Here is a 12,744-nt window from a genome sequence, read left to right on the forward strand (position 1 = left end):
GTTTAGTAATCGTAGATTTGTGTAGTCGGTGGATTGTAGCCTTGCCAACTACAAATGCGACAGCTGAGACTACGGTAACATTTATTTTAAAAGAGATTATACCTCGCTTTGGGCTACCTACTGTTATTAGTTCAGATAACAGCCCCCGCTTTATCGCAAAGATTAATAAAGAATTGTGTCAGCATATTAACATTAAACAGCAATTCCACTGTGTTCACCACCCACAGGCCGTCGGCGTGGTCGAGAGGACAAATGGAGCCCTAAAGACCAAATTGGCTAAACTAACGGAGGAAACAAGGCACAGTTGGGTTAAGGTCCTTTCCTTGGCCCTCTTTGAAATGAGGGTGACCCCACACGGAGCTAACACCGGCCGAAATAATGTACGGTCAGCCGCTACGTACCCCCTGGGGTGCAACTAAAAGTGTGGAAGTTAGTTTTGACCTCCATGCCCTCATCGATGAATTAATTACTTATGTACAGCAATTAACCCGTGCCTTATCAGTCCTGCATTCCCAAGTACGAGAGGCACAGAAGCCACTACCAGTTAAATATGGGGATGAGTCCATAGTACCAGGAGACTACGTACTGATAAGGAACTGGGATCGGATGAAATTGGGGCCGCGCTGGAAGGGACCGTACCAAGTGCTACTAACAACACCCACCGCCGTGAAGGTTGAAGACCACCCCCGTTGGATACATCTAACTAACTGCAAACGGATCGGAAAACCAAGAGAGGACAATGCGGCTATTGACCCTCCTTTTTGTCCTGGGGCTGGCCCGTATGGGCAGAACCTGGGGAAATAATCTGGTATATGGGGTGCGGCAAAGTTCTCATCATGTCCATGTCCGACGAGCCGTGAGAAGATCAAGTTACTGTTCCCTCGACCTCTGTGTTTCTTGAAATATTTTGATCTCAGGAAGATTGTGACTGTTTTACCACTCTGTGCTTCGCAGGGACTTTAATTGTTATCATGTAATGATATAAGGAGGGAAGGAAATAATCTTAAAATTTGCAGAGGAATGACAAACAAGAAAAATGTGGAAACAAGAAAAAATGCTGTGATTAGCTGAAATTGCGATGTTGTGCATGACAAAAAAAACAGAACCAAGGTGTGACTATAAAATAAAATGCCGGATTGTTCAAGTAAAACCACACAGAAAAACAAGTCTGATCCAGATAAGAACTGGTGCCAGAAAAGATAAGAATGTGCTGAGCAATGTGTGATTAACTACCCGTGAATACTCAGGTATAAATGTACAGTCTGTGCACGATTCAAGTGTGTGGGACCACGAAGGACAGTGAGTATGTAGCCATACTCGGGTTGCTCTCCCACACCCGCATACGTGAATAAAAAGGTATCGTTACTTTCTTAAGGTGTCTAATGTGGTTTGTTGTCTGAAAGCACGGATTGAACTTTAACAGGTGACCATAGGTATGTGTGTGTTAATCACAGAGAATATAGAAGAGCAGCCAACATGTGATAAAGTGCAAGATGAGTTGAGATTGAGGTGAAAATCACCTTGACTGTGAAACCACAGTACAAGAAGGAAAGAGTTGACCATACTTAATTGAGTAAGTTTTCACTGCATTTGGGTCATCAATAGAGAACAAGAATATTAAACTGATATGTTCAAAGATGTGCCAAAGGATAATGAATAGGTGGTGATGTATTTTGTCATGCAAGGCACACTGTTCTGGGTGGAGAAAGCATGGAATGTAATTGGTCATGTTTTTGTGCAGGGCATTGTCTGCTACATCATTCAACAACAGGGAGGATAGCTGGTTTAAATCGCTGTTTGTCAGAAAGGTGGATCCACGTAAGGATGCTCATTCAAATTTGCTAGCTAAAAAGGAAACCAGCAACCTATACAAAATTCAGTGTAAGTATTCAAAGTGTTTTCTAATCTGTTGAGGGATGTATTTATTATATTTCAAGAATTTCCCAGCATAATTTTTAATATTTTCTTTCCAGTTCACAGTGTAAAACCAGAATGCCTGGAGGCTTACAGCAAACTTTGGTAAGATTAAAAAAATGTCCAATCTTTTCTGTTTTTGTTTGCTAAAAAATCATAGTTTGATTATCTGGAATGCTTCTATTTCACATTTTACTGTTCTTCTATCTTTGAAATTTGTCTTAGAAACATAGAAAATAGGTGCAGGAGGAGGCCCTTCGAGCCAGCACCACCATTCATTGTGATCATGGCTGATCATCCACAATCAGAAACCTGTGCCCAACTTCTCCCCATATCCCTAGATTCCACTGGCCCCCAGAGCTCTATCTAACTCTCTCTTAAATTCATCCAGTGATTTGGCCTCCACTGCCCTCTGTGGCAGAGAATTCCACAAATTCACAACTCTCTGGATGAAAAAGTTCCTTCTCACATCAGTTTTAAATGGCCTCCCCTTCATTCTAAGACTGGCCCCTGGTTCTGGACTCCCCCAACATTGGGAACATTTTTCATGCATCTAGCTTGTTCTTAAATGAAGCTTGTCTTCATTTAATGCAATGTTCTTATTTAATAAAATAATTTCTGAATGATTAACAATCAGTATGATTTTTTTAATATTCCAACGGTAACTTTGAAATAATTTTATTACCTTGGTTGAAGAAATGTGTAATATTTATGAAGCATGAATAGTCATATAAAACTATTTTTTAAAAGTGTCCAATAACAATTTATTGCTGTTTTCGAACGACGAAAAACTTGACTACGTAGGTAATTGTCACTACTTTGAATAAAAATACAGATCATTTTGCTGTAACACAATAGTTGTGTTGCTAAAAGACCTTGCACCTTGGAAAATTGTGGTATAAAAATAACTGCATCAGTGGAAATAGGTGGGGGGAGGGGGGGTAATGCTGTCTGCTTACTGAATGTACATTTACTGAATGTATTCAAGAGAGAGTTAGATATAGTTCTTGGGGCTAGTGGAATCGAAGGATATGGGGGAAAAGCAGGAACAGGGTACTGATTCTGGATAAACAGCCATGATCATATTGAATGGTGGTGCTGCCTCGAAGGGCCAAATGGCCTACTCCTGCACCTACTTTCTATGTTTCTATGTTAATGGAAATTACATGTAAACAAGTTATTCTTCCAGCATTGATTTTATTTTCTCTCCGCTTGTCAATTTCCAAAGAAACCTCTAAGTAGTCCTCTAGTTATAGATTAAAATTGCGTTATAACAAATTCAACCCACTTTTACAAATAGTATTCCCCAATTCATCAATTACATTATATCCAATTCATGTTATGTGAACACGCGTTATAACAGAACTACCTGCTACCTGCAATGCAGTTGTACTAACTAAGATAAGTTTCACTAGATTATGCTGGGCTGAATCTGTTGCCTGCAATTTCAGTCTATGGTTTCTGCAAGCCTGCACTCATCTGAGCCTGATATAAAAGCTTTGTTTTGAGGCACTCTGCTCCGTTGAGTCCAGTGGTGGTACTCAGAAGGCATAGATCAGAAACCGTATCCCTAAAATATCATAGGTTTTCAAAGCTGGTGAAGCTCACCAATCTTGAGTAGTAAATTTCAGAAAAATTAAAAAAACAATAACTGAAGAAAATAATTGAAAGTACTACATTTGGTGCTCCTAACGTGGCCTCCTTTACATTGTTGAGACCAAGCATAGAACAGGCGACTGTTTGCCAAACACGCTCATTCCGAAAAGGCCTGCTGGACCTTCTGGTTGATAACCATTTTAACTCCCCTCCCATTCCCATATTGGCCTTTCTGTCCTGGGCCACCTCAAGTGCCAGAGGGAGATCATACGCAATCTGGAGGACCAACACCTCATTTTCCACTTATGAATGGTATAAACATTGAAGTCTCCAATTATAGGTAAACAACGCCCCCCCCCCCCCCCCCCCCCCCTCCCCTTATTAAACAACTCTCTTTCTCCTCCTTGTGCGCCACCTGGATACACACCCATTTCTCCCTTCCCCCCCCCAACCCCTTCCACCTATATTTCTTCCTCTGGCTTCACATCTCATGCCTCTTCAATCCTTATCTCCCACTATTTGTCTTTTCATCTCTGTTCTTCGCAAAACATTTGCCACTCACAAAAAATCCTCACCTGTATCCACCTCTCACTTGCTAAGTTTTGTCCCACACCACCTCTCCCTTTCTCCCTCCCTATTACAATCAATCCAAAGAAAAGTCCCACCCGAAACGTTACCTAGCGTTCGCCAGTGATGCTGCCTGACCCGCTGAGCGACTGCAACATTTTCTATATTTTTTGGCTTTTGTATTAGAACTAGCTTATGTTTATCATTTGAAAATATATTTTGTGGTATTACATGCACCTTTGTGTCAATAAATTTAACGGATCCAAACAAGGATGTTGCCAGGACTGGAGGGTTTGAGCTATAGGGAGAGGTTGAGTAGGCTGGGACTCTAAGGAATAGAGTGCAGGAGGATGAGGGGTGATCTTATTGAGGTGTATAAAATCATGAGAGGAATAGGTCAGGTTGATTCACAGAGTATCTTGCCCAGAGTAGGTGAATCGAGGACCAGAGGACATAGGTTTATTAAGGTGAAGGGGAAAAGATTTAATAGGAATCTGAGGGGTAACTTTTTCACACAAAGGGTGGTGGGTGTACAAGCTGTCAGAGGAGGTTTCCCAACGTTTAAGAAATAGACAGGTTCATGGATAGGACAGATTTGGAGAGATATGGACCAAACGCTGGTAGGTGGGACGAGTGTAGCTGGGATATGTTGGCTGGTGCGGGCAAGTTGGCCCAAAGAACCTGTTTCCACGCTGTTTCACTCTATGACTCTATATTCTTTTCCAAAATACAGTTTTAATGATATTGCCACATTAAAAATGAGTGACCAGACATTTGCTGCATTATGATTGTGGAAATGTTAAATGTATTTACAAATTGTTTCATTTCTTACTATTTTTAACATTTCCTTGTTCTTTTTATTTTACTCTATCCTTTTTGGTTTATTTTTTGTCAGCCCATCCCTTGATTTGTTGAATCGTAAAAAGGCCATCATATCGCACCATTAAAAAAAAAACTAACAGGCATATCATTGCGTGCTAAACTTAGTTTAATATGTCATTTTACGCAGCATCACTTCCAGCTATTAAAAATGCCAACTTCTAGTGGCAATTGGAAATTTATATTGCCATGCCATTAGAGTTTCAGCACTCTGGATAGTTGGTCAATATTCTGCTAAATAAATACCAACATGATATAAATGTGTCAAACAGAATATAAAAGTGCCAAATTCCACGTGTAATTCCCCAATACAATTAAAAATGAAATTTTAAAAAATGAAATAAAAACTTTGAGGCAGCATTTTAAATATGTTACAGTGATTATTAATTACCTGAAATATATCTACAAAAATATTCTCCCGCCTTCAGTCATGCGACATGCAATTTTTATTTTTGGCACATTTGTGTTTAAATAGAAATGTAGAAAAGAGATTTTGTTCAGGTGTTGAGAATTAAATTGGGACAGTTGATGGATTAAAATTAGGGATTGCTGGTGTTTATGATATGTGCACTTAATTAAACAGATCTGCTGAAGTACTGCATAAAGATTTATGTATGCATTTCATTATCTCAGATCAACTTTTTCTTTTACCTATTTTGTGTTATGGAAAATTCTGAAGCACATATCACTAGTTTAAACATCAAATCTACGATCCAGAAATTCAAAAATATTACAAAATTGCAGAGGATGCAAAATGTTTGAAATTCTTTGTTCTTTGCAGCATAGATATACTACCACAAATTCACAAAGATGAGAACTATCCATGTGAACTTGTTGGGACATGGAACACGTGGTACGGAGAGCAAGATCAAGCTGGTAAGAATGTTTTATGCGGCACAATCATATAGTGTATTTAAAGCCATTAGGAATATGATTTTTTTTTGTTATGGTGGATCTCATTTTTGTGATGTCTCTTTCAGTCCACCTTTGGAAGTACAGTGGAGGCTACCCTACGCTTACAGAAGTAATGAATAAGCTGAGACAAAATAAGGTAGTGGTTGAAAATATTTGTTTATAACACAGTGAAGAAAGACCAGTTTATTGTAAAACTTGCAACATTATGTATTTGAACTTCTGCTCTATTTACCAGAAGAAAGTTTTTTTTTTAAACTGCATAATACTGAAAATACTGGAAACATTCAGAGTATGTGTGAGAGAACCAGTTTTTGAGAAAGGGTCTTTGATCTGAAACAATAACTATTTCTCTTTCCATTGATGCTGCATGACCTGATGAGTATTTCCAGCAGTATCTATTTTTATATCTTAAATTTACCAGAATAGACATCAGAGTTAGGGAAAGGTTTTAGAACTTTTTTTTTCGGGAAACAATGTTTCATCCATTTTTCAAGTGGAAAACGTAGCATATAATCCAATATGTTGTTCCAGAAAGAAACGTCAGAAAACCAAGCTCTTTTTTTTTGTTCATTGTTAGATTTCTTCCATTTGCAGAACATACTTAAGCCAAAACAAGTTAGCCAGATTTGTGTTAAAAAAATTATAGAAATCCTAAATAGTTCATTCGGGTTAACATATCAGGACACTGATTAGTGTTGACTTCAATCTATTTCCCTTGCCCATTAGAGATCGTGATTTCAACATTGACAATTTCAGATGTGGTAGAGTGCTTTAGTACACAGTAACAACTTGAATTGATATTGCTCACAGTGTAGTGATATGATTCTGAGCCTCCTGCATTCCTAGGAATGTAGTCCTAACCTGCCCAACCTCCCCGTACAGCTCAGGGCCTCGAGTCCTGACAACGTCCTCCAAAGATTCTCAGCACTCTTTTCTGCTTATTGGCATCTTTCCTAAAGCAGGATAACCAAAATTGAACACAATACTAAAATTGAAGCCGCACTAATGTCTAGTACGACTGTAGCATACATGCCAACTTCTATACTCGATACCCCGATTGAGGGTATTTGTGCAGAATGCAGTGGTTCAGAGAAGAGATTCCAATGGTCCAAAGAACTGAAACATTGCCCCTCGCACCAATTAATCAGCCATGCATTAATCTGCCCTATCTGCCTACTCCTACCTCACTAGTAGATGGCACCGGGAGAAATCTGAAAATCACTACCCTAGACGTTCTGCCTTTTTGCCCAACTACTTATATTCACTATGTAGTACCACATCCCTTTTCCTAGCTATGTTATTTGAGCCAACGTGCGCAACCACTTCTGGCTGCTCATAATCCCTTTTGCGAATGTACTGCAGCCACTCCGAAACATCCATGACCATGGCACCAGGAAGGGAACACACCATTGTGGAGTCCCGTTTGCTGCCAGAATACCTTGTGTACCATGCTGCTCTTCAGAGCTAGTCCTGGTGTCACACCCTACCATGCTGTGCCTCAGAGCCAGGCCTGGTGTCACACCATACCATGCTGTGCCTCAGAGCCAGGCCTGGTGTCACAGACATAACTATACTCAGACAGATACTCGAGGCTGTAATTGAAGAGGACCAGTATCTCTCAATATTGTCCGAAGCATAGATTGCCTTGCATCCTGAATAGTCTAGTTATTTACCTTGGAATTGTTAATTTTAAGAATCTGCTGGATCTGCAATAGTTTTCAAGGCCTTTCAGCATTCTGTCCCCAACTACTTGCCTGCTATATATATTTTGCTACAGTGATGTGAGCATGGAGGCCAGGTTTCTAGGAAGGAGGAACAAATTGACGTATATTGAAGCAGCTGGTATTAAAATAGTCCAAGAAGAACAGCGGATCTGTATTCTGTTTCATTAAAAGCAGGATTTTTTTTCTATGTCGTGATTTTAAGACTATGTGTGAACTTTCGACTTTGCTACTAGTGAAATTTAAGACTTTATTTTGCAGGAGTTCATGGAGTTTAGGAGGGAAAGGGGGAAAATGCTACTTTCTCGGAAAAACCAGTTGCTTTTAGAATTCAGTTTCTGGAATGAGCCTTTGCCCAGGTCAGGGCCCAATATTTACGAGCTCAGATCGTACCAGCTCAGGGTAAGGAACATGTGTTTTCTACAGTTATGATTGTAATAGAACCCTCTGAATTATTGAAGAGTATTATAATTGACCAAAACTGAAAAAGAATCCTGCTTTAGTTGATTGTGATAAAACGTAAAGCATTAAAGAATAATTTGATGCATGCTAATGAATAAATCCTTGAATAACACTTGAAATACTAGTTTTTCAGATTTTATTGATTCCCAATAACAGCTATTAAATGACCAGCAACCTTAAACCTACCAACTGCAGCAAACTAAGTTGGCATTGTTTGCCACTTTTAATGTTTTATTTATCGGATCGTTCCCCAATCTGCTTCAAGTGTGCACTTAATTCTGTTAATTTATTTTTTTTCTTCAAGATTACACTTTATTCTGGGTTTTTTAATGCTTGAGCTCCAGTTTACTTCTGCTCTGTTTATTGGAGCTGGTGATGATATCAGTTTTACCAATGATATTTGGTTTTCTGAACATATTTGAAGAAAATGCAAGCTTATTGGGAAGGCAGTATAGACACATAATTGAGCCTGATGTAAAATCCAGCATAGGCACAGCAGGTCTGTTGCTCTCCTTCTGCATTCCTGCAGTGCCAGCCAGACTTTGGAATCACAAAGTTGTCACGTGCTTTTCTGTTATTTTGAGTATTAGGCAAGCCTACGAGCATATGAAATTTCATACAAAGAAATTTGTCACAATTCTTAGGCTGCCTAAACTTGTCTGTCTGCCGTTCCATTATGATATTCTTCGGTACCGATTGCAAGTGTACCTCCCCACTATATTATCCTTGCTCTATGCAACCTGTACATAATTGTGCAAGCCATATTGTTAACTCATCTAGTCTTGACATCATTTTCTGCCTTGAAATTATGATGTCAAGACTAAATGAGTTAACAATATGAGAAAAATATCTTAATTAGATCATTTGTGCTTCACTTTATATTTTAGTAGATGTAGCTTGTATGATACCTTAGTTTACATAAATTCTTCACCTTAAACTTGTATAGTCTTTTTTTTTAAATCACAAAAATACTGAGGTCCTATTACATTATATTTGTAAATGGAATTTTAATATTGTTTTAATATTGGTATGATTTTTCCAGCCAGGAACAATGATTGAATGGGGTAATAACTGGTGAGTGGCATACTACTGCTCATGTACAATTTACCCTTGGTACATTAGGTACACTGAAATTTGCATTGTGAAGTTATTTGGCAATAATGGATTGAAAAAAACAGTAATTGTGATCCTTTAATTTGGAGTAATTGTTGGATATTCTAATCTGTTTTACATTTCAGAATAGCTGATATTATTAACTAGTTCTTTTAGATGTGTATTATTACTAGAGTCCTCAGAAATTTTGCCTGCATTCTGAAAGAGCCCATGCTCAATTTCTGCAACTTTCCATCTGTTAAGTATCCTTGCATTTGCCTCTTAAGATTTATGAATTGTTTCCAATTCCATGCTCACTACCACCTAAACATTGCAGCCTATTTTTTTTATCCTATCCACACTATAAAGATTACAGTGGGAAAACTAACAAATGCGAGTCTGTGTGATGAGTCGTGAAACAGTATCCATCCTCTTCCATTACAACAAATTTATCTTGTCTAAAACCTCAATTGTTCTTTGACAAAAGGCTGTACTATCTGGTTCCATATTTAATTCACTCGTAATAGCTGCCACATTGCAAATAATACCCTTTCTTACTATTCCAATGTGGTAAATTTGGGAATGTTTAAAGATTTCCATCCTTCCTTCTCCTGTGGTATTAATTAACTCATATCACCTACTTTGATGCCTTAGTTCAATTAATAACTTCTGGTAGAGAATTGCATGTATCCTTGAAGAGGGAATTTTTATTGCACCAGTCCAGGTTTCAGGGACTGACTAGTTTCCTTCTATGAACTGTACCCACTGATATTCTGATTTTTCCTATTCTTGTTTTTTTCTCTGTACAGTTTGAGATTTTAATTAGTTAAAGCATTATTTAAGTAGGAAGGAACTGCAGATGCCGATTTACACCGAATATAGACACAGAATGCTGGAGTAACTCAGCAGGTCAGGCAGCATCTCTGGAGAAAAGGAAATGGTGACTTTTCGGGTCGAGATCCTTCTTCAGACTGGAGTGTTGAGTCAACCACTATTGTGTGAAACATTCTTTAGCTGTCTCAGCCACTGAAGTCCAAAGCTATATTTGAAGTGACGACGTAAAGTTATTGAGATCCACATAGGTAGCTAAGAGTAATTATTAGGTCATTTTAATTGTTAAGAACTTAAAACTTTTTAAAGAACTTAATAATTCTAGAGTATCTATTTTCTAGTTTTGCCAGTTTCCATATTTGTGAAAGTGTCGAGATAATGGTTGGATAAATGATGGCAAGTTTGGGCAAGTTATTAATTACGTTCAAATTCTAAGTATCTGGTGAAGAGGAAAAGATAATTATATTGCTTTATTATTAGACTCCTAATACTGACAGTTTGAATGAGCTATAAATTTTAAGTAATCACGGTTTTTGCATAATACAAAGAAATTAAACACATTGAAGAATGTTGGGGTAATGCTTAAATATCTTTTAAAGAGCAAATTTATGTTCCTACAGTGCCACTTTAATCTTTCTAACTCAGAAAGGGAACAGTTGAAACTATAATTTCATTCATGCAGATTCATGCAGATACTAATGGCAACACACTCCTCAGTAAATTGGTTTTGATGGAGTAAGCATAGAATACTTAAATAATATGAGATGTAATAATGGATTTATCAACGTTGAAAAGTATTAGTCTTTCAACCTCTTACAATGTGAAGAATAACATGATTTCTCAAGACCAGTCATTGAATTTCCAATAAAGCAAAAGTGATCACTTGTGGCAAGTCAAAAGGGCTTTTGGACCACTTTTTTCCTTCTGTCTTTCCCCACTCTTGCTGATAATTATTTTCTTCACCCTTTTTCAACATTCTATCTTTTACCCACCTCCCAAATTCCTCCTCTGATCCGACTCCGTTTTTCCTTTCTTTCTTTGCATTGATTTTAGACATTTTATTGTCTCCATTGCTTATTTTAAGGCTCATTGGATAGAAATGCTGAATATTAAACTTGCCATCCATCACCAAGTTTTTATTGATGGTTGATGTTATTAGCCTGCACTTAGAGTAATTCAGCATGGAAACAGGTCCTTCAGCCCAACTTCCCATGCCGACCAAGATGCCCCATCCACCCTGGCTCGGCCCATATTCCTCTAAAGCTTTCCGATCCACGTACCGGTCAAACCTCCTCTGACAGCTTGTTCCACATACCCACCACCCTCTTTGAGGAAAAAGTTGCCCCTCGGGTTCCAATTAAATATTTCCTCTCCCACATTAAACCTTTGTCCTCCGGTTCTTGATTCCCCTACTCTTGGTAAAGGAATCTGTGCATCTACCCTATCTATCCCGCTCATGATCTTATACACCTCTTTAAGATCACTTCTCATCCTCATGCCTGTCCAGGAATAAATTCTGAGCCTTGCCAATCTCTCCCTATAGCTCAGGCCCTCGAGTCCTGATAATATCCCCATAAATTTTCCAGAGTATTGTGGTGCAATAATGATCAACGTGCAAAATAAATCATATTTTAATAAATATTGAAGCAACTGCTTCCCATAGTACAACAATAGGCCATTGTGTGACGTTCACAATAGTGTTTAAACTTTACCTTTGAGTTTGACTTCTTTTCTGCTTCAGCATTATTCTCTATTCCCTTCTCCATTATATGTTTAACTAGGTTGAATAGAATTTACAATAGTTTTATAAAAGTAAACTGTAAATTTAAATGTTTTGCTCATGAAATCAGTGTACAGTAAAGTATGTTTACAGGTACAGTATAAAAGAAAATACATTCTCAAATGTTTTCTACTTAGATTCTATCCAATGTATCAAGATCACAATGCAAATTATAGTTTGGATTGGCATCTGTATGTCAGGTGGTGTGTTCATAGAAACATTCTAATAATATGACTTGTATTAGAGAACTCCATTGCATGTGCATGCCCCAAGCTACAAAAAAAATATTGGGTCAAAACAGTACAATTGGCAACATTTTTCACTTTTATCTAATTTTATTAGACAAAATTATTTTTAGAAACATTTATTTTTCAGTACATATCACCAATAAATTAAATAGGTCTGTTTTGTTATTGGTAGGAGACCATAAGGAATCCCTTATCTCCTTCAGAAATGTGTTATTTTACTTTTGTTTCAACTGGCATGGTTGCTGTGGGTGAAGTTATTTCTGTTGATTTGATTAATGATTCGATTCTATTCACCTGATCAGCCATTTTCAACAATATCCTCTCTTGCTTTGACACCGAGAGTATTGAGAATTTAAAATGCAGCACCCTTTCAAAGATAATTGAAAGAGGGTTAAGTAAAATAATGGCAAGATAGATGACGGCAGAAATATGTTTCTTTGTCAGCTTCTAGTAAATCCACAACATACATCCACGACGACAAGGGCAGCATGAGCATAGAACACCACTTGCCAGTTTCCCTTTAAGCCCCACTCCATCTTGATGGAAATATATTGCCAATCCTCTACTGTGCCAAATCCTGGTGGTTTTGTGTGTAACAGCACCGTGGCTGTACCTTCGTCATATCAATAACAGCACTCAAGGATGGTCTGCCACAATCTTACCCACAACGGCCATAAAGAAATGTATTTAATTTTGTCTTTTGGTTAATGCCTTAACCGACATTTGTTGGTTGACACCA

The 12,744-nt window shown here is 38.0% G+C and overlaps 1 protein-coding gene across 1 annotated transcript in view; it reads left to right on the forward strand.

Moving 5' to 3' along the window:
* The window catches only part of LOC144606479 (protein NipSnap homolog 2-like), a 28,300-nt gene that overhangs the window by 5,507 nt on the left and 10,049 nt on the right, over positions 1 to 12,744 (forward strand). Inside the window, exons 2-7 of the mRNA XM_078422628.1 lie at positions 1,742 to 1,881; positions 1,974 to 2,019; positions 5,738 to 5,832; positions 5,937 to 6,007; positions 7,854 to 7,994; positions 9,097 to 9,128. Coding sequence (XP_078278754.1) covers positions 1,742 to 1,881; positions 1,974 to 2,019; positions 5,738 to 5,832; positions 5,937 to 6,007; positions 7,854 to 7,994; positions 9,097 to 9,128 — 525 coding nt within the window. The remainder of the gene's footprint in view (positions 1 to 1,741; positions 1,882 to 1,973; positions 2,020 to 5,737; positions 5,833 to 5,936; positions 6,008 to 7,853; positions 7,995 to 9,096; positions 9,129 to 12,744) is intronic.

This window comes from Rhinoraja longicauda, chromosome 26 (assembly GCF_053455715.1).
Source record: "Rhinoraja longicauda isolate Sanriku21f chromosome 26, sRhiLon1.1, whole genome shotgun sequence".
NCBI lineage: Eukaryota > Metazoa > Chordata > Chondrichthyes > Rajiformes > Arhynchobatidae > Rhinoraja > Rhinoraja longicauda.